Raw genomic sequence first — 22,701 nt, forward strand, 5'->3', positions numbered from 1 at the left:
ATTGCTGCTAGCCACATCCTCTGATGTCTGGATTTTGGACTCACATTGTAAACCACAGCTATTCTAATTCAGATTTTAAAAGGAAAAAAAGAAAAAAAAGTACTTGCTAAGGAGAGAGAAGTTCACACACAGAAACCAGCAGGCTCAAACCCCTCCCTCAAAAAAAACCAACAACAAAAAACCCCAAACAAACAAACAAACAAACCAACAAAAAGAAGCCTTAGCTGGCTTTGACCAATGAACTCTTTTATACTCTTTTATAGCTGAGTCTCTCACGGTGCTCTGGGCATCCTTGCCCGGCACCCGAGCAGTCAGTGCAGCACCAGTTCAGCGAGCGCTCGTCGTGTCTGAACACGGCTTTCACTCCTCGCACTTCAGCACTGGGAGCTCTGCCTTGATCTCTTCCAGCAGGCTCACTACCAAGGTAGTCCTGGAGGCTGAAGTCATTGGTTTATCTGTAGTTTGTTTTTTTTTCCTTCTTCCCATTAACCCCAGGGTGTATCGGCTTTTCAGTGGAATTCTTCCTGCTTGTGTGCCGGGGGTCAGAAGGCAGGAGAGATGCCACTAAAACAGTGAAAAGGTCCTGAATACCCAGCTGTTTTAAGGCTAGCTGCTTTTTATCCCTTCCTTTGTTGTTTGTTTGGGGGTTTTTTGATGCCTTCAGGTTAACTTTGCCCACACAAATTCATGACACTCAATGGCAGTGGATACTGATGTTCAAAGAGATTTTTCAGTAGGGAAGGTCAAGTGGAAAGTTTTTTCTCTGGCTGTCAGGTTTATTTTCTAGTGTTAAGTTTCTTCCTTTCTTTCGGGACCTCCTGTTTCTTTCCAGTGATGCTGGAAATTAACCTTTTTTTTTTTTTGTCTTTTTACCAATACAAGCAAGGTTTACTCACTGATAATTTAATACTATTGCCAGTGAAACAGAGGTATTGTCTGGGATGGCAGCTGCTCTTTTACTTAAGTCCTTCAAAACTGTGGGGGCAATTACTATCTACTTCAGCCTATAGATTGTCCTTGCTTTCTCATAGCCTGTCATCTGGGCAGAAGGAAATGTGAAAATTACTGTGGCGTTGGAGGTACACAGAACATAAAATCCATTTATTCTTGTGTATATAACAGATCCATGAGATGTAGTGTGGAGCTCAGGGGAGCTGGTAGGAGAGAGATTCATGGGGTAAATTTGAAGCTTTATTTGCTTCCTTTAAAAGAAAGGAGGGGGAATAGGGGTCTTGCAAAATTTATGTATTGCTTTATTGTATTTATCATGTTGGATTTTTTGCTTTTGTGTCACTCTCTGATAGGCAAAGCATACTTTTCTTGCTGCAGGTCAGGAATAAGCAGTTCAACACAATTCCCAAATGCATTGAACTTCAGTTACTTTGGCACTGTTTCACTCTTAAGTGAATTACGAATAAGAAGAACAAAATATTAAGCAGAAAATATCTGTATTGCTATCAGGTATTCTAAGTCTTGCTGTCGTGTAATTTTTATGTAGCTAATTATAGCTGCAACTGGGATGTGTTGAGCTACCTTGCTGAGGGTAAGCAATTTCTCTTGTCACAATATTTCCTCTCAAGACCATGTTTGTAGTGTGTTTTCTGGCTCTGTACCATTCCCACATGCAAACACAGTTGGTTGTGCACTGGGATTGGGATATATCCTGCAGGAAATGGAAATTTGATCTTCTGCTGTGGTGGAAGTTTCCTTATAGCTGCATCTTGCCAGAGCTTGTGTTGTAATTTGTGCACCAGTTAGGTGTTGGTTTTGTTTGGTTTGCCCCAGCAGTTCAAAGGATATCTATCCTTCTTTCCTTCTTTCTCCTTCTCTTCCTTATCTTTTTAACACCCAGTTTGGCCTTTCCCTGTACTTAGATGATGATATGATGGCATGCTTTAGCGTGCCAGCTCTTCACCTTTTATACTCTATTAATTATTTTTGTTACGTTTAACCAAACTTGCACTCAAATATTTAAGTAACCTTCAGGTTACTGAAACCCTTGTTTTCTTGCAGTATGAGGCTTTAGGATGAGAAGGGTCACCAGCAAACCTGCCTGTAAGATTTCCACATCCAAAGGTGACTTGAGTGGTGCCTCTCTCTGTTCGTAGTTTCTGGCTGGTGAGTTTGTGATCAGTGTGTTGTGGCACCATTTCACACTTGCAATCAACCAGCTGCATGTTTGTCTCCTGAAAAAATAAATTGGCTGTGTAGTAATGTACTTAAACTGTGTGATGAGTTAAAGTGTGAAGCTGTTTATGAGCGTGTTCCCTTTTAATTCATCTGGAGCTAAATGCTTTAGTTTATTTGTGTGCTTAAGGCACAAATGTGTCAGAAACAAAATACAGCCAAGATGAAATTGCCATTTCTTAACATACAGTAAAACGGGGTGGGAAAGGATTTTTTTTGTTATTTTATTTTTTTTTTACCTTTGCTTTTGTTCAGCCATGGTTCCCAGGGCATTTCTTCACCATTATGTAAGGGGGGGGGGACCTGATTTGAGTCAAGAAGCCTGTGAAAAGCAAGTTGTTTTCCAGCCAGCTCAGTTCCCCCACCTTGCTTTCGCAGCACAGCCATGCCAAGAGTGGAGCTGGTGTGGGGGAGCAGGATTTGGGGTGGCAGGAGATATTTTAGCACCTATGTGAAACCACAGCCGAGGGATTCAACTTGACTGGTGCATCTTTAGCATGACCAGAGCAGAGAGGGGGCTCCTCCATGCCCCTTTTCCTAGCACGGCTGACCCAGCGCTGAGCCGGCCTGGGGAAGTGAACCAAAAACCAGCCCTATAAAAGAAAGCGAATACTTTTCCGGTGGTTTGGCTCCTGGAGCCAGCTCGCTGTAGGGCTGGAAAAGCAGAAGTGCTGGCTCAAGGGAAACTGTAAGAGTCGAGGGACTGAGCGGGCGGCAAAAAACCTCTTCCACCCCACTAATATTCATCGTGACACCTGAAATTCATCGTATGCCCCCTGGCCCTGGATACATCGCCTTCTGCAAGACCCGGTGGTACAAGTAAGATGGTTCTTGCACTCGTGTCTGAGTCTGGCTTCGGATTTAAGGCATTTTCCTCCTTCATGTTGCTACTGTGAAATTCATCTTTCGATCGAGACAAGAAGGAGATGACAGAATAGCTGAGGTGGTGTCAGTGTGGGTGTGCTGTGGCCAAATGTGGCTTTTACCTTGAAAATACATGGTATGACTATAGTTTTCCATTAGATTCCTTCTTTGATCTGGGCTATGCAGTCAGCCTTTGAAGTTTACAATCCTTTCTTTCAGCTGTGGGGTGCTTGACAGAAAGACAGAGAATGACCTTTTCCATTATTTTAATATTCAACCTGAGGAAGTGACTTTCAGCAAACAGCTGGCTGCTGTGTTGGAACAAAACTCTTTGTCCCAGGGCACTCTGAGGAGGAGGCACCAGCTGGATTTGGGGTGTCTTTCCTGGCCCCAGGCACTGGCTCTGAAGGTGACAGGCAGAGTGGACCCTGCACAGGGTGTAAATACTGTTGGAAGGAGACAGCCTTGGCCGGGGGGGCAGAGCTGTGACTGACAACTTCCTGTGCTGCAGCAGAAGGGATTAGGGAATGGCTGCCTGGCACATAACCTGGTGGGACCAGAGAGATGCAGGTCTGGAGCAAGTGGGCAAAAGCTGTGCTCAACCCCAGCCTCTGCCTAATTTAGAGGGGGTTGCTGAGCTGGAGGGAGCATCCATCTTGGCAGTGATATGGAGGGAGCCAAGCTGGAACTGTGGAGCAAATGACTGTATTGCTCTTCTCTTCCTGTAATTTCCATATGCTGTTTAAACACTGGCAAATCTGATTTGAATCTGTTGTCTTGTGTAACAAGTAGAAAATAAAAAAAAAAAACAACACACAGAGTTGAGACTTCCTGGAGTGTGCACCTGAATTTTGCTCATCTGACTGGGATTTAGTTGCATCCTTTCAAATGGTTTTTGTTTGTTTGTTTACAGTTTCTTTTTTTTTTTTTTTTGTAGAATTTGGAAAGGAAAAGAAGGACTTTGGTAAAGCTTAACAATGAAATGTGCTTTTGCATGAGGCTTCAAGATTTTCCTTTAAATTGGCAGGCTTCCCCTTCCACCCCTTTAAAGAAAGGAAAAAAAAAATCCCACAGCACAAAAAAACTCACAACCTTCTGACTGACAAAATACTGCAGGTTGGTGTCCCCTCTGTCCCAGGTATGTTTTTGGTGGTAACTGAAGATGTACAACAAAATACAAGAGTCTGGGGGACTCAAAACGGACCTTTGCCCAGTACAGAAATGCATTATAAAGAACTGCATCTAAATAACCCTGTTTCCTTCCCTCACCTACCTAATGTGTTTTGCCAAGGGTCTGCTTGCCCTGTATCTTGTAAATATTTTATGAAAATTAAATCAGAAGTCATTATAGGAAGCAGTTCATCTGTCTCTGGCTCTGTCTGCAAAAGGAGAAGGAAAGGCAGAAGTAAATAAGTACCATTACATTTTTAAGCAGAGCTTGACATATTTGCAGTGCATGTGAAGAGGGTATTTTAAAAGTTTGCATCAGCTGTTGGATTCTATTTTGGTGATAAATACCAGCTAAAATAACATCAATGCTCATAACTGTGTGAATAAATGACCCCTAACTGACTTCCTAAAATATCATATCAGTCTGCTGTGGGAAGTTTGCATTTAACTGAGTTTTTTCCCCTCTGTTTGTAAGCTGATGTTATTATATAGGAGCAGCACTGCTGAATTTAGAGGCTGCAGTTTGGAATTTTTACATAGCAAAGACATTCATGATGGATTAGGTGCATCAGTTCTTTTAGCTTGGCTAATTTAATTTTCATTAGCATTTTTCTTTCCCTCCTAATATTATTTCCTTCCCCCTCCTTGAAAGTTTCTGTGTAGAAGAGCTGAGATTCAGTGGTGGGTTCTGTGGAGCCATCTGTTCCCAGCTGTGCTCTGCAGCAGTGCAGGCTCCTGCCATCCCCTGTGCGTGTCCATTGTTTAACACCCCCCTCTGAACTTTCCTCCTTTATTTCCTGGCATCGTTACCCATCTTGCAAAAGGCTTTTTGGCAGTGTTGGATGTGCTATGCTCTCTGTTAGCACCTGAAAATTAGGAGCTCCCCCTCCAGCCTCCCTTACCTCTGCCCTCTGTGTCACCTGGAGACCCTCCTGTGCCACCACACGGATGGTCAGCTGAGGTCAGGGAGCTCATGCAGAAATTATTTTGGCCTGGATTTCTGTGGTCCTCCACCCACCTATGCCCACAGAGCAGGTGATGGGACTCGTGGGAGGGAGAAGCAGTGGCCATCACCTCCCCACAGCAGTACAGACCTTGGTGGCCATTCTCATGGCCTTAGGAGAGGACATGTGGTAACATGGCTAATATTACTTTTTAGAGGAGGGAGGCTTTGCTGATCCTCGTGGAGCTGTACAAACACAAATACTGCATGCTGATCATCCCACCAGTGCTGTAATCTGCACCAAGATGTCACTTCCAAGGCATAAAGGGATTAACAGAGCCTTTTTGCGAAAAGGAAAAGCCTACCTCTACCCCAGATGGTTTTAAGCAATTGGTTAGTTTAAACAGTTCCCAGGTTTAGGTAAAAAGATCCTGTTGAAGCAGTGTAGCTTGTCTCAGCATGGAGAAATCCAATCAGGCCACCACATGGAGGAGTCACAGGAATGAAGAAGGAAACGTGGGAGTCCTGGTAAGGACTCTCCAGATTGATGAGGACATGGGTACAGAGCCACCCTGCTCTCACCACTGTACTGTGGGATTGCTGTGCTGCCTGGGGGAGCAGCCTTAGTCGCTGGGGCTTGTGGTTTGGGGTTTTTTCCCCTTACGACGTTCTGGTTTTCCCTTATAAGTACCTGATGCAAAGACTTTTCCTTCCACTGAAGTGATGCTCTAGCCCAGTGGCACAGTAAGGGCAAGGGAAGAGGGTATCATATGGGAAGGAAATGTTGTGTGGACCCACTCACAGCCTCTGGTCCTGGACTGAGTTTGAGTAAAATGGGTGGTACTGTCTTAGCTCAGTCCTCCTCTGACTTTTGCAGACGTTTGTCTTTGTATCTGTCCAAATGCCTTCTTTTGCAGAGATGTCTGGTGCCTTGTATGTGGCAAATAGTGAAACAGGAAAATCTCACTGAGGTTTCCCCCTTACCACATCTGAGTTTGCCGTGTCATTTAACTGTGTCTGATTCTCATATATTCTTTTTACTCCTCAAAGCGAACTGTTAAACCACATCTGTGGTCCACGCAGAACTGACCAGTGTTGCCAGAATCGGGTTTAGCAGGAGTTTAATGGAGATGATCTTGTGCACCAAATTCTTGTAAATGTTCCCTGAGTTTTGCTGACTTCAGCCAGCACAGCCACCAGCATCTTTCTGGCACTGAAAGCTGTAACCACAAAAACTTAAAATAAAAAAAAAAAAAACATAGCAGTAAAACCAGCTAGCTTTCTGCACTTTATATTGGTATTTTTGTAAGGGATGACTACACTCCAAACATTTGAGAAATTCTAGTCCTGTTCTGGTATTAGAAAAGTCTGAATCCATGCTTATTGTAGTGGTTGTGTACAGCCAATTTGTCTTCAAACTGTACTGGAATATGATCTAACACAAAGCTTTTTCAGACTCTTTGCTAAGGAGTAGAACTAGATTCAGCTCCAGCCATCCTCAGTGGATGAGAGTGGCAAAATGTTTCAAAAACGTATAGAAGCAATTTTCTACAAGACAATTTCTGTCTTCGGTGATAGGAAACAAACAGAAATTTGACAAAACATTTTCTTCCGTGCCTTTATCTTACCATGACAAATTAAAAGCTTATGCTCAGGAGACAGGACACTCAAATCTTAAAAGATTTTTCATGCTGAACCTTTTTCTTAATACTTGAAATAGGCTGTCATGAGTATATAGGGCACAGTCAGAGGTGGATGGAAAATATCAGCTGTTTCCTTTTCTAAATTTCTTGAATAGAGAGAGAAAGGTGTTTTGAGACAAAAATTAGGATTTGTGCCGTTCCACTCTCTGTGAAACTCGAAAGTGCTGTATCTCTTTAGGCTTTAAAAAATAAAAAAAAGCTGGAGGGGAAAGGAAGCATTTGTTCTGGTCTGGCAAGATTAGGCTGAGGGAGTTCTGGGAGACTATATTTTATCTTAATTTCTTTGGAAAGGTGGAAGTCTCTTTGCCATGCATCTGAAATAACTCTCAGACTTCCTCTTTGTGAAGTTCCTAAACAGCGGAGGCTCTGCAGATAAGCTCCAGGCCGGCGCTGAGCTCGGAATCACTCCCTTACTACGTTGTTTCGCCAGCTTTATCATTTTTCCTTTCTGTATTGATAACACAGCTGTGCCTCCCCCTCTGCCAGTGAATGGAACGGGTCAAGTGAGGAAGGTCTGGCTTGTACTCAGGCTCCCAAGGGAATGCACCTGGGCAGAGCACTCCAAGGGCTCTGACTGCCTTTGGGGAGCTCTTTGCGGGAGTTTCGGCTGGAGGAGGTCGGGCTGTGGCACAGGAGGATGCAGCCTGCTGGCTGTCATTTTTCCAGGCTCATCCTCAAGCCATGAATTGGTGCAGAGCTGTTTTTCTTGTCCTGGGAATGGTGGGGATGCCTTCTCAGATGGCCATGTGGCAATGGGCTCCTCTTTAACATGTCCCGAAGCTGCTGTGAGGAGTAGAGAGCAGGTTGGTTTGCAGAGGGCTTGTGCTTTGCAAAGGCCAAGCAGGCGTTGGTTTTTGATTCCTTTAGAACTATTACTTGCAAAACTAATTGTTCAACATCATGATACTTCTGTTCCCCCCCTGCCTCATGTAACAGTTAAAATCCTAGAGAGAATAAAAAACCCCCATCTTGTCTTGCTTGACCCACAATTATTTTTGACAGCAAACTTGCAAATCCTTTAACTGGCTGAGAGCACTTCTGGAAGTTTTAAGGGACAGAGCTCCATAATTTCCCTTTGGCAACCGATTTCTGACAAGCTGCCACGGATTGTATTGCTTCGTAATTCTGAGAGGAATCTTTCTTCTTTTTCGTAGTCACCCTTGGGTATTGTGTCACGTGGGATGAACCTATTCTGTTGAAGCCATTAGAGGCAAGTTGATCAGTCCAGTTCAGGAGCAGGAGAAGGCTTCTTTTTCTCAAAGTTTTCTGATAGATGCTTATCTATGCCTATTACTTGGGTATCTGATTTGCCTTCTTGTGTAACAAATCCATTTCAATGAGAAGTAAACTGCAGCAAATTATTAACATAATCTTCTTTACTAATGACTAGGGCTTTTTAATTTAATGAGTCACTTCTAGAAGTCTGAGGGGGAAACAAGGACACAGTTTTTCCTTTTTTAAAATTACCACAGTGCCATCACTTGCCTGTAGAAGCACGGTGTTGTTTCTTACAGCAGCCATACCACACATATGGTACGTCTGCTCGCTCAGATATGTACGGCTCCCTTGCAACAGGAAATGTGTTGCACAGGTTTTATAAAATGACTCTTATGGTCATGATTAACGATTTTGCTATCCAGGCAGTGAAACCACAAGACTTTGGGGCCGCCATAGCAATCACAAAACTCTGGTACGTGCAGCACAAATGTCTCATAATTGAGCATTTGAGGGCATGTTGAAACAGAGTTTCTTATCAGACTCCCTGTTCCAACTTTAGTTTTGGGTTCATTTCTCTTTTGTGACTACTGGGCATGTTTTCAATAGCTTCCCCTCAAAACCAAATGCTGGAGCTGGATTGGTTTCAACAGGTTTTAGAAGACAGTGTTTCTCTGACAGGCCAGTGGCTCAGTGTTTTGGGACCTGATTTCCCGTTGGTGAAATAGCTTGGCTCTGGACAGCATGTCCTTTCTAGGTGTATTCCTGTAGGCGAGTGTGTTGTAGTTGGATGACCTGCAGCAAACCTCTCATGTTTCCACTCTTGACCATCCTCCCCAAAAGTTTCCCTGCTACGCTGATGGTAGAAAATCCCAGCCAAGACCCAATCTTGTCATGAGGGACAGGAATTGTTCACTGCTTCCCTCACTAACAAAGTCTTGCCATCATTTGTTCATAGTGACACTTGGCTGAAGATGAGTGTTGCCTTTTCTTTGAGAACATGCCTGACTTTCTCTGGTCACCAAGTCCAGTTTTGGTCCCAGTGGAGTGGTACTGAGAGAACAGTACGCTTCTGAAGGCCTGAGGCATCATCATGTCTCTGATCCTTGGATACTTATTTTCTTCTGAGGGTTTCCCTATGGCTTCTTGAACCACATTTTAACTGTAGGCACCATCAGAGGTACCTCATTCTGCCTGAACCTTATCTGAGCCAGTTCCAGTGAATGCCTCAGAATCTTCCCTTCTGAAGGATACTAAAAGAATAATCTCTTCCTGCTCCCATGTCCATGGGACTCACAGTCCAGTAGACTTCTCTTCCCATCTTCTCCCCCATGATCTCTTTCCCAGGCTGGAGGGACCCAGGGTATTTAGTTAGCTGTTGTTGAGAAGCCATCCCATATCCTCTGTTGTCCTGGCCATGCTTCTGTCACCTTCCCATGGTGGAAATAACCTCTATTGACGCAGGGTGGAGGGGAACCAGGACTGCAGACAGACTGGGGAAGCACAGCAGATAGATACAATGCTTTGGTGATTGTTGCTTCTGCTTGTTTTTTTTTTTAATCTGTCACAGAGCTGCCTGTTTTAATCCCAAAACCTCTTTCCTGAGCAGCAATAACTGGCTCAGAGTGCATCATTGCACATGTCAGATCAAGGTGTCTACGTCACATTGCACTTAGGGTTTTTTTTTTTTAACATCCAATCTCTCAGCATTATGAGATTCTTAAGCAAGTTTTCAGGGTCAGCTTTCATTCTGAATAACTTAAGTTTCATCAGAAAATTGTGTCATCTTGTTCACCTCTCTCAGGTTATTGATGAGTATTCTCACCAGCACAGGTGAGGAGCCCATGGGGTTCAGTGGTGACCTTCTGCTTGGGAGGTGGGTATTTTCTACCTTTTTTCCTTTTCCTCAATCTTCAAACCATTCATATGTGTCAAGACCTCTCTTCTCCTATGGAAGTTTGAAGCTCCCATGAGGGACCTTGTTGGAAAGTAACTGCTTATCCCAGCTGATGGTCAGCAAGATAACCCTGCCTTTGTTAACCAGCTGCTGCCTTTAACGTCGCCAACCAGGAGTCAGCATGAACTTTGTCATGGACCAGTGAGCAGAGCCCTGGTCTCGGATAGTTTTATTTCCCCTTTCTGGGCTCTCAAGAGTAAGTATTTGTGTTGGCAAACTGCCCCTCTAATCTGAGGACATTGAATGTGGAAATGCAGCAATTTTTAATAAGGTGAAAGCGGAGAGCAGAGCCACGGCCTCTGTGGTGTGCTGCAAACAGGTTTTGTAGCCGTGTCAACACATGTGGAGGAGAGGCTCAGTTGCCCTGACGGGTCTAAAGGTGTGGAGGAAAGCAAAGGTAGATACGAATCGGGCAAGATAAAAATCACTACAACCTCCTTTCCAGTTGCCTGTTGCAGAAATGCTGCCTTCCCCCAGAGGCAGCGAATAGCCCTGCTCGGAGGGCTGGTTATAGCTCCCAGCTGCCCTGCTGAGATTATCTAGGAGTTATATCCAGTTTGGGTGGGATTTTTATTTTCATGTAGGACAGCGAGGGAGTTGCAGGACAGTATGTGCAACCACCTCCAGTTGGGTAATTTTCCCAGGCTTCGTTGTTCCACCCATGAGCACCCATGATGTTTTCAGAGCGAATCCACAAAAGGCTTGTCCCAGCAGGGCTCAGTCACGGATACAGTGAAGGCGAAGGATTCTACTGGCTGCCATGGCACGGTTTTAAGGCCTGCCTCCTTTTTGGTTCATGTCAGTCAAAATTTAACTTTGAGAGCAAGCTGAGGCTGCCCGGACTATGGGGTGTGCACCATGTACAGCTCTGGAAAAAAAAAGGTACTCGTATGAGTACCAAAATGGTTGCTGTAACTAAATCCTAACTCTCCTCAGGTTTTTCAAACAGGTTGTAAGCTTAATTCTATCATGAAGTATTTGTAAAAGCTGCTTGTTTTCTTTTGAAATGTCCCCAAAATGTGCTGTTTATTGTAGGATCTGAAGTTACGGGTGCGAGACTTGGCTTTGAAGGGTTTAAACCCCAGATTTGAAGTGCCTTTGTATAATAAGATATGAAGACTGGGCTGATAAAACCACTTTTTTAGAAGAGCCTGAATATTGGTGCAGTTCCATTTTAGAGGTGTTAACTGTGTTAAGAGTTGATCTGCTTGTACATACTTGTTTAAAAAAAAGGCAAAAAAACAACCAAAGCAAACACATGCCTTAAAAGTCTGTTCCTAGTGGGTGGGTCAGCCATTCAAAACTCATCCTGCTTGTTGTACCTCTCAGATAACCCTGACTGGCTTTACATCACACTGCAAACATCTGTGTATTTGCTTTAAACAAAGTAAGTTGGGAGTTCAGTGCTTTTTAAGTGCTATACCAGTAAAAGAGAACCAACATCTATTTTTGTGTTGTGACACTTCAAGGTATTCTCATCTTTGGACAGAGTCTTGCAGAGCATTGTTTTATTTAACAAATACCCACAATGAGGGTGCTTGTATTCTTGGAGTAAAAAAAGTGTCTAGGACGATTCATTGGAAAACAGTGTTTAGAGAGTGCATTCTTGACAAGGAGAGAAGGTTTTTCAGGTAAAACCAGTCTTCTACTACTGATACAATTCTCTGCTCCCAAGGTTGTGTCTCTAGCTAACTGTGGAGGCAAATGGAAACCTTTCTCTTGGACTTGTAGCTGCAACACATCTTGTTAGTTGAGGGGGGGGATGGGGATAAATTTTTTTCTTATTTCAAAGCAGCAATGTTTTAGGCACGTTCCATGCTACAGCTGTTCTGATCGTTGTGCATGGAGGCTCTTTTTTTCCTGCTTCCGGTTTGCTGGTGCATTTCACAGCTGTCCATTGATATTCATGGTAATATGAAAGAGCCCAAAAGCTATAAATAGAATTAACAGGCAAAATCCTGAATTTCTAGATATCGTATGGCAACTATACTAACCTAGGAAGGGCCGTGGAGAGAGGATGGCTAAAACTGTTATCCCACTGTGTATTTCTACAGGAGGAAAAATACATATGTTAAGAAGCTGCAGGTATTGGCAACAGCATGTTATTGTGTGATATTTCACCCTTTCATGATCATTGTTGCATAATGTTGTAACTAATTAACCTAAAGAAAGTGCTCACCCTGAGCCAGGAACGTATAAAAACTCAACCAGCGTTCATTGCACGTTAGAGAGCAGTGACAAAACGAGAGGGAAAATAAACCCTGAACTTTTTAAAGGAAAGCTGATTTTTTCAAGTAGCCTGTGATGAACTAGGAATTTGGTGAGTGTTTGGAGAACGTGTAAAGGTTAACAAAATTGCCAGTGTTTTTGTAGCCTGGGTAGATGCTCTGTCTGAGCCCGCAGAACTTAACACGATTGCATCATTTGATGGAGTTTAACTTTCCTCCTCAGAGGGAGCTTCTAGTGACGACTCATCGTCCTGCCATGCCCAGGATAACAAATAACATGCCAAGCAAATACAAGTGGTGTTGGTGAATATGTCACGGGCAGGCTATGGCATATTATTTTTCCATGTGTGTGGCGACAGCTTTTATGGCCTGGCAACAGATCTGCCTCTTTCAAGTATTTTATGTGAAACTTTATGAAGCCTCCAGCCGTCAGGTGTTGCCAATATTGCAGGTGTGCACAAAGTCAGTGAGTGGCAAAACATCTCCTAATACCGTGTGTGGTAACAGCTGAATGTGTGACCATTTCCCCCCTCCCCTTTCCATTTAAAACAGAATGCTACAGATAGCTCCTCCAACTCCTCTCAGAAAAGGGAACAGCCTGTGCGAACTCTGGCTTCTCCTGCATCCTGCGAACATCGAAGAATTTGCACTCGTGGACACCTTCACGACCATTATAGCTCTGACCACTACCATCTAGAACAAGTAAGGTTTCTTCCCGGTGTTGCTACCTCAAGGTCTGTGTCTCTGCCAGAGCTAAGACTGGTGGTTTTCCCCCCACATCCCTGAAAGACACCCCCCCGCTTCCACTCTCCCTGTTTCCCTCTCGGTTAACTTTAAATGGCTTCCAGTTATTAAAAACAAAGCGGGGGGGAGAGGAGGGATTACACTGTGGTTTAATGTGTGACACTGTACCAGGTGCACACAGGCCACTGTAGGACTGTGACAGTTGTACTCACTCCTGAGCCAAAGGCTGAAACTCTTGTGATGGATCACGGAGAAGGGCGTACAAAAAAGGAAAGACAAAATTGTTAAATATTGGTTCTTCATGAAGCAAGGAGACAGCTGTTGCCAGTAGCTAAGAGAGCTTATTTATCTTTTCTCTCTCTTCCTCTCCATTCCTACTTCCACAGTCAGTACCACGGTCCTACCGGCACGTCAACTTTCCAGACGATGATGAGGAGATAGTGCGCATCAATCCTCGGGAAAAGATCTGGATGACTGGATATGAGGATTATCGCCATGCCCCAGCACGAGGAAAGAACTTTGATCCTGATGACATGGACTCCTACGTACGTTTTGCCAAAAGCGAGGCCTCAAAACACGAATACACTTATCCTTACGTAGACAACTCGGACTTTGACCTGGGCGAAGATATCAAGGGTGCTGTGATAAAGACTCAACCTGTCAAATTCAAGCCCAGGCGGAAGGAAGACGGTGAGAGGTCGCGGTGCGTGTACTGCAGGGACATGTTCAACCACGAGGAGAACAAACGGGGTCAGTGCCAGGATGCTCCAGACCGCGTCAAGACTTGCATCCATCGAGTGAGCTGTATGTGGTGCGCAGACACTATGCTCTATCACTGTATGTCCGACCCAGAAGGAGACTATACGGATCCTTGCTCGTGCGACACCAGTGATGAAATGTTTTGCCTCCGGTGGATGGCCCTTATCGCCTTGTCTTTCATTGCTCCATGTATGTGCTGTTACTTGCCGCTTCGGGCTTGTTACCACTGTGGGGTCATGTGCAGGTGCTGTGGTGGAAAACACAAAGCTGCTGGATGACTACAGATGCATTCAAAGTGTTACGTTTCTCCTGTAGTTCAAGGAACACGTTGGTTTTGGAGCATTGAGATCACTCATTTTGATGCAGCCACTGTGCCCGACAGCATCTGGGAACCACCAGTTTGGATCACTTCACATTGGGTCGTCTGGGGCTCACACTGCATTGATTTGCTCATCAACTGTTCTAACTAACTAACCTACAGCATAGACTTTTGTATTATTAATCTGTAATCAAAACAGACTGTCTTGTACATGTTTATATTTTATTTTTTTTTTTCATTTAAAATGAGTTTGAGAGAAGAACTGCTTTAAATGGTGGTGGATTGTAGAACATCTCCAGGTTGTGTCTGTCTTGCCTCCGCTTGTGTGGTACCATCAGCGTGTTAGCAAGCTTTGACATTTCTAGAAAAGGGGCGGTGTAGTGGATGGAATCTCACTCGGAAGATATTTTAACTTGCCGTCAAGTTATTGTGTGTGTATAGAAGGTGTGCTAGTAACAAACTTGTACCACAACACAGTATTTCTGTCACTGGTTTTCTTTGGGTTTTTTGTTCTGTTTTCCAAAGCTAAAATAGCCATCTAAGCTGCAGTTCCTCTTTTAGAGTCCATCGTCATTTCCTTCAGCAAACATCTTAAATTATTTCTCTGTTCGCAAAGCTCTGTGAGCAGAAAGCTCATAGTCACATAACCATTGAGAATCTGGAAGTCCTCCTTACCTGTAATCATTTCAGACCACTACTTGAAAGGGAAACTTAAAATTTTAGTGTTTTCTTTTTTCCCTAAATAACATTGGAAAAATAAAACTGTGTTTTCAGAGCTCTGCCCAAAAAGAAAGGGAACTTCTTCATTAGCCAGCAGTGTAATGATCTGTGAATAAAACACTAAGGTTCCAGATGAGGAAAATTGTTGATATGCAAAGAATTACTAACAATGCAATGTCAAAAGCACTATTATGGCAATTCTGGGGAAATGCTGCATTACGTGGTGGATTATATGGAAAATCGTGTTTGCTTGTTTTCTGTATACATGAGCATGAGAACATACGCGTCCACTGTAGAAACAACATTTAGCAATCTAAACAGGTATTTAAAAATCCAAAGCCAGGATCTTAACTACCACTTCCAGCTTGTGACCTGTGGTCCCAATCCTCCAGATACTTACACGTCTCAACGTACTGCGCGCGCAGCCGGCGTCTCTGTGAGTCTGTGTGTAGGATGAAGCATGTGAGTCTTTGCAGGAGCCAGACCAAAGCGTCTGCCTGGCTTTCCCCCTCCCCAGTTCACCACCCAGGTTTATCAAGTGGATGCATAAGGTGCATACAGCAGGATGCTATTACTTTAATTTTTTTTTTATTTTTTTTTTTTTAATGTCATGTTGTCTTGTGTACAAGGCTTGTAATTAGCTTGGAAAAAGAGTATTTTTCTAATATATTACAAGGAATAGCCAAATAATTTTTATTAAAAAATAAAAAAACTGATTTAGCGCAGTGAGCTCTAACTAGCATAGTACAATCCGAATACTTTGAGGCAGCTAGGGATTGGCTTGTCAAAGCTGGCACTGCTGTTCCTGCCATAATTTCTTTCTGCAGTAAATTGCCAGTGGGCGCATGTCCTTTCCCTCCCTCTATTGCACATTGACATCAGTCTTAAAAGAGAGGAATTTTTTTTTTAATAATTAATTTGCCAAATAAATGTAAAAGGAACGCTTGCCATTCTTTCTTGGTGGAATGTCCCGACGGTTCCTCTGAGAGTTAATCACAGCTTTCTAGTCAACCATGAATTAAGTATGCAATGTGCTTATTATACACTATAGAGTTGGGTAGGTTTAATTCATAGCAGTTACTGGGGATTTTTTCAGTTGGAGAAAAAAATTGAATGATAGTGGAAAAGGGATGGAGTGTTACACTCTGGGTGATGTGTCTGGGTTTGCTGAGTGAAATATAAATATTTTGTGCCTAATAGCAGTTGACAAATCTCTCAATGGTGTCTAGTAAACATCAAGCCAGCCTCGTAAAAAAAATAATTAATGAAACAACCTTTTCCTTTTATTTCTGTTCTCAAAAGTTGTTTCATGTAAACAAACATCTGTAAGATCTTCTCTCTATAAAGCACAACACTACAAAAAGATCTTACAGTTTTTTGTCCGGTCTTGAAGTGCCCCTATTTATTTAAATAAAGTAGACATACTCCATGCCTTTCTGTATGTCTGAAAATAAAAGTTTAAAAAAAAAGTCCCTCTTTTTTTATTTTATTTTTCCTCCCCCTCCTCCTTCCTCCCTCTTCTCTTGGGTTTTTGTAATACTTGTAGATTTTGCTGCGTGCGTTATTTGGTTTGTGATGGCAGTGGTGTAAGGGCACAAGGATAGAAATGGGTGGTTTTTTGTAAATATTTCTCCTTAATTTCCACACTGCTGCTGAACAGTGTGTAGCATTCTCCCAGTCAGCTTTGCAATACTGACATCAATCATTTGAGAGAAATTATTCAGATTTTATTTTTGTATCTGTGGTAACAAAAACATTAACCAGTTTTTTTTTTCCTGTTGTGGAAAGGTTTTGGTTTTTTGTTTGGTTTTTTTTTTTCCAAGCTATTGCTCACATTAACAAATTAAAGTGCCTGAAGCCTCATCATTATGTATCTATATACTAAAAGTTAAAACCCTGTTGTATTGATTTTTATAAGCCTTTTTACCTCTGTGTAAAAAAAAATATATATACAAGTGTATGATGTACATTTTAGTTCTTAACTTCTTTTTTTATTGTTTCTAATATGTATGATCAGTGTAGCTATTGCTTTAAAATGTACCATGTAAATATAAATACATCATATCAAAATGATGCCGTTTATTGTCAAAATGATGCTGTTCATTGTTATTCGGATGTCCGGGAAATGAGGGGAAAATGGAATGGGGGCATCTCTGAAGCTACCTGGGGGTTTCTGAGGAAAAATATTGATTTATTTCACATTTTTGGGTGGTAAAGGCTGCTAGCCTTGGGCACGGGCTGTTCTCGCCGAGACACAGTGGGGAGGACGAGGACAGGTGTTTTTCCAAGTGGTTTTTGGGTGGTTTTCAGGTGTTTCACACATTCAGTGGGAGGATGTGGCCTGGTGACACCGTGCCCCAGTAGGCCCTGGCAGCAACCGGGACTTCCTCCTGCTCTCCCTGCTCTTCTTTTCCAGGTCCCCATCCCACAGGCTGCTTGGGGCTGAGGTAAAAACGCTGTGGAGCTGTTTTTGTTTTGTTTTGTTTCACCCGAGCAGAGTGGCTCCAAGGAGGAGGGGAGAGCAGAGAAGGGTGACAGACATGGCTGCTGGGCGAGGGCCGCCTCGGTTCCTCAGGGCACGCAGAGCGGGTTTGCAGTGGCTGGTAAGGAGGGGTTCCTGAGGTTCCTGGCACTGCCATCCCTGCTCAGAGAGACTTAATGCGGGAGATGTCAGGAGAAAAACCCGGTTAAAATGGACACCAGGCTGCCCCCAATCAACTGAGGAAACTGGGGGGAAACTAGTGAGTATATCCAAATTTTTATAATTATTTCCAACAGGAGTTGGTCAGGCCACCACCAACCACATCTGCTGAGCTCAGGGTTTTTTTTCCATAGGTAAGTGGTAACACAGCCAAGCTGTTGCTCCTTTTTATGTGCTCCTGCTTGTTTCGCCGCTGAACAGCAGAGCTGCCTGGAGCGGTGTCAGAGAGGAGGCAAAGAGCACCCTTTTTGTTGGTTTATATTTGTATTTACATGTTCCTGGAAATGTTATATGCTCATATAAACAAATATTTCTGTGTAGGTTTATTATACAACTGTACGGATGTTACATATTTTTAAAAAAAGACTTGCAGTCCTCATGACAAGCACAGACACTGTGAGTCAGGTGCTGTGTTCGGGACTTGCTGCTCACAAAATCATTCAGTCTGTGTTGGTGTTTGGCTCCATCCACAGCAAAGCTGCACAGTGACTCCAACAGCCTGTTGCTCATAGTCCATGCTCTCTTGACTAATTATGTCAGGGCTCCTCCAACCCTGTTCCTGGCCACTTGGATTTAGCTTGTCCCACAAATGCCCAGCTATGCCATATTTCTTACAGCCCGCAATGTCCTCTTGCTTCCATCTGTGAATCAAAGGTGTTGCTTATGCCTGGAGATTTCTAAACTGAACCAGAAAACAGTACATTTGGACCCCGAACCTGTGGAAAATTAAAGTGTCACCAAGATACAAGACAGCATGAATGGCAACCAACCTTCTGCAACCTAATTTACTCCTGATCATCTGGGACAGGTACTGTCCTCTTAGTAGGATGGAGTCACAGAGACTGAGTTTGGAAAGGACACAGATACTGTAGGCTTGCAACCATATGAAACAAGATTGAATATTTTCTGGTTTAAAAAAAAAATCTGTTTCACTAGTAAACATGATACAAATTACATTTTAGAATACTCTTAGGAGTGTAGCTGCCTACCGTTGCTTTTAGGGGCAGAATGTTTGCATGAGGAGAGTTCACCTGGCCTGCTTTATTCACTCAGTAATCTAAGCTTTTCTCACTCTGGTTGGAGAACTTGTAATTTAAATAGGCAAAATGGACTTATCCCTGTTGTGAAAACAAGTAAGTCCAAGAGTTTGAATGACTTACATAAAGTCATATGGGGATTTTGTGGCACAGTCTGGCCTGGAGTATCCTGAGCACAAGTTCACCACCATCTTCATCCAAAGGTCATTTCTTCTGTCATTCTGAAGATTAATTGGGAAGTTTGGGCTTCAGCAGGAGCTTTGCTGCATGGAGCACAAACCAAACCACCAGCCAGGGGTGTGTAAATCTCCTTTCTCTGCTAATTCCACTCGGAAATGCAAATTAGAAGTAGCTCTCAGGATGCCTGGAAGCAAGAGGTATCGCTGCATGTGTTCTCAGTGCTTACCACAGACAGAACTTGGCTTCTTGTACAAAAGAAATGCTGCCTTTTTCTTTGAGAGCAACAAGGAGATGCTTTTCTGTCTTCAGCACATCATGCTAGGTGAGTTAACATCCTCCTCGCGCCTTACCCTTTTCCAGGATGGTCAGCCTGCTGGTATTTTCTTAACATTTTGAATTAGGCAATTAAATTCCTTTGAATCTTGGTGACATATGTGGAAATAAATAGAAAAATGTTTGGCTTCCACCCAGAGACAAGATATTTAAATGGTGGAAAGTATGTGTGTATTTTTGGGTGGTATACTTAGACCCCCACAAATATTTTTAGTTGCTTCCCTGCACTCATGCACAACCGTGCCATGCCATTCATCTCATTCCCCCATTCCCCACTTGTAAATTCATTTAGGAAGAATCAACAGACTTTGGTTTGGCTCCTGCTTGATTCCAACACTGCTGCCTAATGTCGTGTGAGACGGGATCTCATGGCAGCACTCTGGGTGGTTGTAAAGAGAAGGGTTTGTGAGGACTGTAACACATCTGATCTCTCTGCATGAGCAATCACAGCTCCATGCTCAAAGGTGACAGGGAGAGTACAAAGTCGTTTTCAGGCTTAATATAATCCCTGTAATCACTTAAAGAGTCACAGATGGTAGGTAGGAGCAAGTATTGTTGCATGGGGGAGCTAGAATTAATGCATACTTTGGGATGGCTAAGACATTGGCAAGTCACATACAGCCTTAAACTTAATTCTTATCTAGATTACTTAATTATTATTAATTATATAGAAAATGTCATACGAACTGGCATTTCTTTTTTTTGCATTTTCTAAGGTTATGTCACAATGAGCTGCAGAATTGGCCAACATCTGCTTTAAGGCAACTGACAGGATTACTATCAGGCTTATTGCTTTGAGCCAGCACTATGCTGATTTTCACACTCTTAATTTCTCCAATTCAGTGCTGTACCAGTGTTTTCTTATCAACTGATAGAGCTCTTGATATGACATTTCAATCTCAGGAAAGAACATGGGAAGGGAACTTGTCAATACAGTGAGATCCTTGAAGTATCAAGTCTGCTATGTTCCCAGATTCAAAAATATCTTCAAATCTGAGATTTCCAGTATGCAGATTGTATTTTCCTCCAACCCAATTCAGAAACTAAAAGCTCAGACACTTCTAAAATTCGAAGCATTAACATCCTTGTGCCCCGGAGAGTCATTTCCTATCTTAAAAGCCCAATTCCAGAACTACTGAACTCAAGTGATTTCACTTTAAAAGTGCTTACTCTTTACAACTTCCTGAGAACAATGATAAAAGCCAGGTTACAAAGTATAACTTTCAACCGCATTTTTGCAAAAGTGCTGGCCACAACTTAAAGTAGAGAGTATTTTGGTGTGGGCAGTCAAAAGAAGCAGTACTCTGCTGGTTTTGTGCAGGAGTCTGAACATTGCAAAGTTCAAATTCCAGTAAATTTATTTCAGAAAACTCTGAGCAGCTAAAAAAAAAAGAGACAGATTAGAAGCTAGGACTGAATGCAGATGCAAGATACATGGTTCATCCTAGATATGAAACATAAGTAGAAATACAGTCCTTTTTTTTTCTTTTGTTTTTTTTTTTGTTTGTTTGTTTGTTTTGTTTTGGGTTTGTTTGGTTTTTTGGGTTTTTTTTGTTTGTTTGTTTTTTTGTTTGGTTTTTTTTGTTGTTGTTGTTGTTGTTTGTTTTTTTTTTTGAGGGGTACCTAAAATGAAGCTTCCAGTGTCACAATAATGTATGGCTGTGGGGCCCTGATGTTCCAGCTAAAGTACCCCCAGCAGTTTCCATGTATTTCTGCAAGGAAGGGCAGATGCTCTGTGCCTCAAAGAGGAGTGCTCAGACCAACACTGAGGCACAGGCTGCCAAAATGGAAATGTATATACACATATAGATGCACATGTGTGTGCATATCCTTTTGGAGCAGAAATATGGAATTACCAACATGAGCTAAAAACCCAAGTGACAGTTACCCTTTAAATAACTAAACAAACAGGTAAAACTCCAGCTGTGTGGCTGCCCCTGGTGGCTTGGCAACAATGAATAGGGTTTTCTGTGCAGTGACCCCAAGTCTTGGGGATTGCTGCAGGATTTCTCTGTTCATTTGGTGAATAGTTCTCAGTGAACATCCTCATCTTGAGGAAAACCCCAGAACCCTATTAAGTGGTTGAGCCAGCCACAGAAATGAGAAAGCTTCCGAAGTAGAAAGCAAAATAGCTGTAGGATGAAGCAGAGAGATATATTCTGCTCAGAGGAGTTTTCTGCTTTGCTGTGGCTTGAGGGTCATGTGCTGGGTGGTCAGTGCTGCTGTTTCTCTGGGGCCAGTGACTGGGCTGTGGGGAAACCATGGGCATTTTGGCAAACAAGAAAGCCTGTGCATTCATTCATCTGCCTGAAATGGAGGGGTTTGTGGCAAACCATTTGGCCAGAGCAACGCAGCCTTTGCAGTGATGCCAGTTCCACAGTTTAAGTACAGTTTCTGCCACAGGGCTGAGACATAGTTGTACTTCCACATGTGACCAGATGTGCCACAGGCCTGGATTAGTCTGTAGGGTGAGCAAAGTCCTCACACTTACCCGTGTCTTTGCAGGGAGATTTAAAGGGCTGCAATGTGGCAGAGAGGTGACAAGAATTACATTTAATTTCAAAAGTCTAGCAGCCATCACCAGTGCAATGCTATTTGCTGCCTTTCTTATTCCCTAGGTTTTGAACAAATGGACTTCTTCCAGCAAAAAGTAGGAGATGACTGGAGACTGTTCTCCAGTTCCCTGAGGTAAAATCCTGACTCCACTTTAGTCAGTGGCAAAAATCCCATACACCAAAGTGAAGCCAGGATTTGTCTCCTGGGATCTGCTGGACTTGGATGCCAGTATCTCAAGGTTTGGCACATTCTCCACAGGCAACTCTGAGGTGAACTTTCCATGGTCTTCTTGTTCAGCCTGGAGGAGACTGAGGGGAGACCTCACACAGTCTGCAGCTTCCTCATGAGGAGAAGCAGAGGAGCAGGCACTGATCTCTTCTCTCTGGTGATCCCAGGGAATGGCCCGAAGCTTTGTTAGGGATTTGGGTTAGATATTAGGAAAAGGTTCTTCACCCAAAGGGTGGTTGGGCACTGGAACAGGCTCCCCAGGGAAGTGGTCACAGCACCAAGCCTGTCTGAGTTCAAGAAGTGTCTGGACAATGCTCTCAGGCACCCAGTGTGATTCTTGGTATGTTCCATGCAAGGCCAGGAATTGGACTCAATGATCCTTGTGGGTCCCTTTCTAACTTAGGGTATTCTATGATTCTTTGATTCTCCCTCCCCCATTCTCCTCAGGGACACTGGGTACAATGTCCAAGTCCATAAAAAGGGATTTCTTATCCTACACAGTGCTCCAGCTCCCCGATTCTGTCTTTAAAGGGCTGTTTGAAATGGGAACCACTTTCTGCTCCTGCAAAGGAGCGAGAGTATCCTGCTGACAGATGAGGAAGGCCTTTTGGGACCCTAGGATCCCCAGTTTTAAACTTAGTGCCTTAGCTTGTCCTCTCTTTTTTTTCCTGTGCCCAATTACTAAGACATTTCATTTACTTGGACCTTCCCAAACCAGCTTGGAAAAAAAAACTGTATCTTTGGAGGAGTAAGCAGTTTTGACTGAAAAAGTGGCAAATTGGCAGGGAGGTTCCCTCAGCCACCTCTCACTCATTTTTGACGGGGTTTCAAGCTGGCAGCAATCCTTTTTCATATTA

The 22,701-nt window shown here is 43.2% G+C and overlaps 1 protein-coding gene across 1 annotated transcript in view; it reads left to right on the forward strand.

Moving 5' to 3' along the window:
- Positions 1 to 16,882, forward strand: part of SPRED2 (sprouty related EVH1 domain containing 2) — a 34,870-nt gene extending 17,988 nt beyond the window's left edge. Inside the window, exons 5-6 of the mRNA XM_008929030.2 lie at positions 12,820 to 12,969; positions 13,398 to 16,882. Coding sequence (XP_008927278.1) covers positions 12,820 to 12,969; positions 13,398 to 14,048 — 801 coding nt within the window. The 3' untranslated portion in view covers positions 14,049 to 16,882. The remainder of the gene's footprint in view (positions 1 to 12,819; positions 12,970 to 13,397) is intronic.
- Positions 16,883 to 22,701: the final 5,819 nt, after the last annotated feature.

This window comes from Manacus vitellinus, unplaced genomic scaffold (genome assembly GCF_001715985.3).
Source record: "Manacus vitellinus isolate BGI_N305 unplaced genomic scaffold, ASM171598v3 scaffold_70_pilon, whole genome shotgun sequence".
Lineage (NCBI taxonomy): Eukaryota > Metazoa > Chordata > Aves > Passeriformes > Pipridae > Manacus > Manacus vitellinus.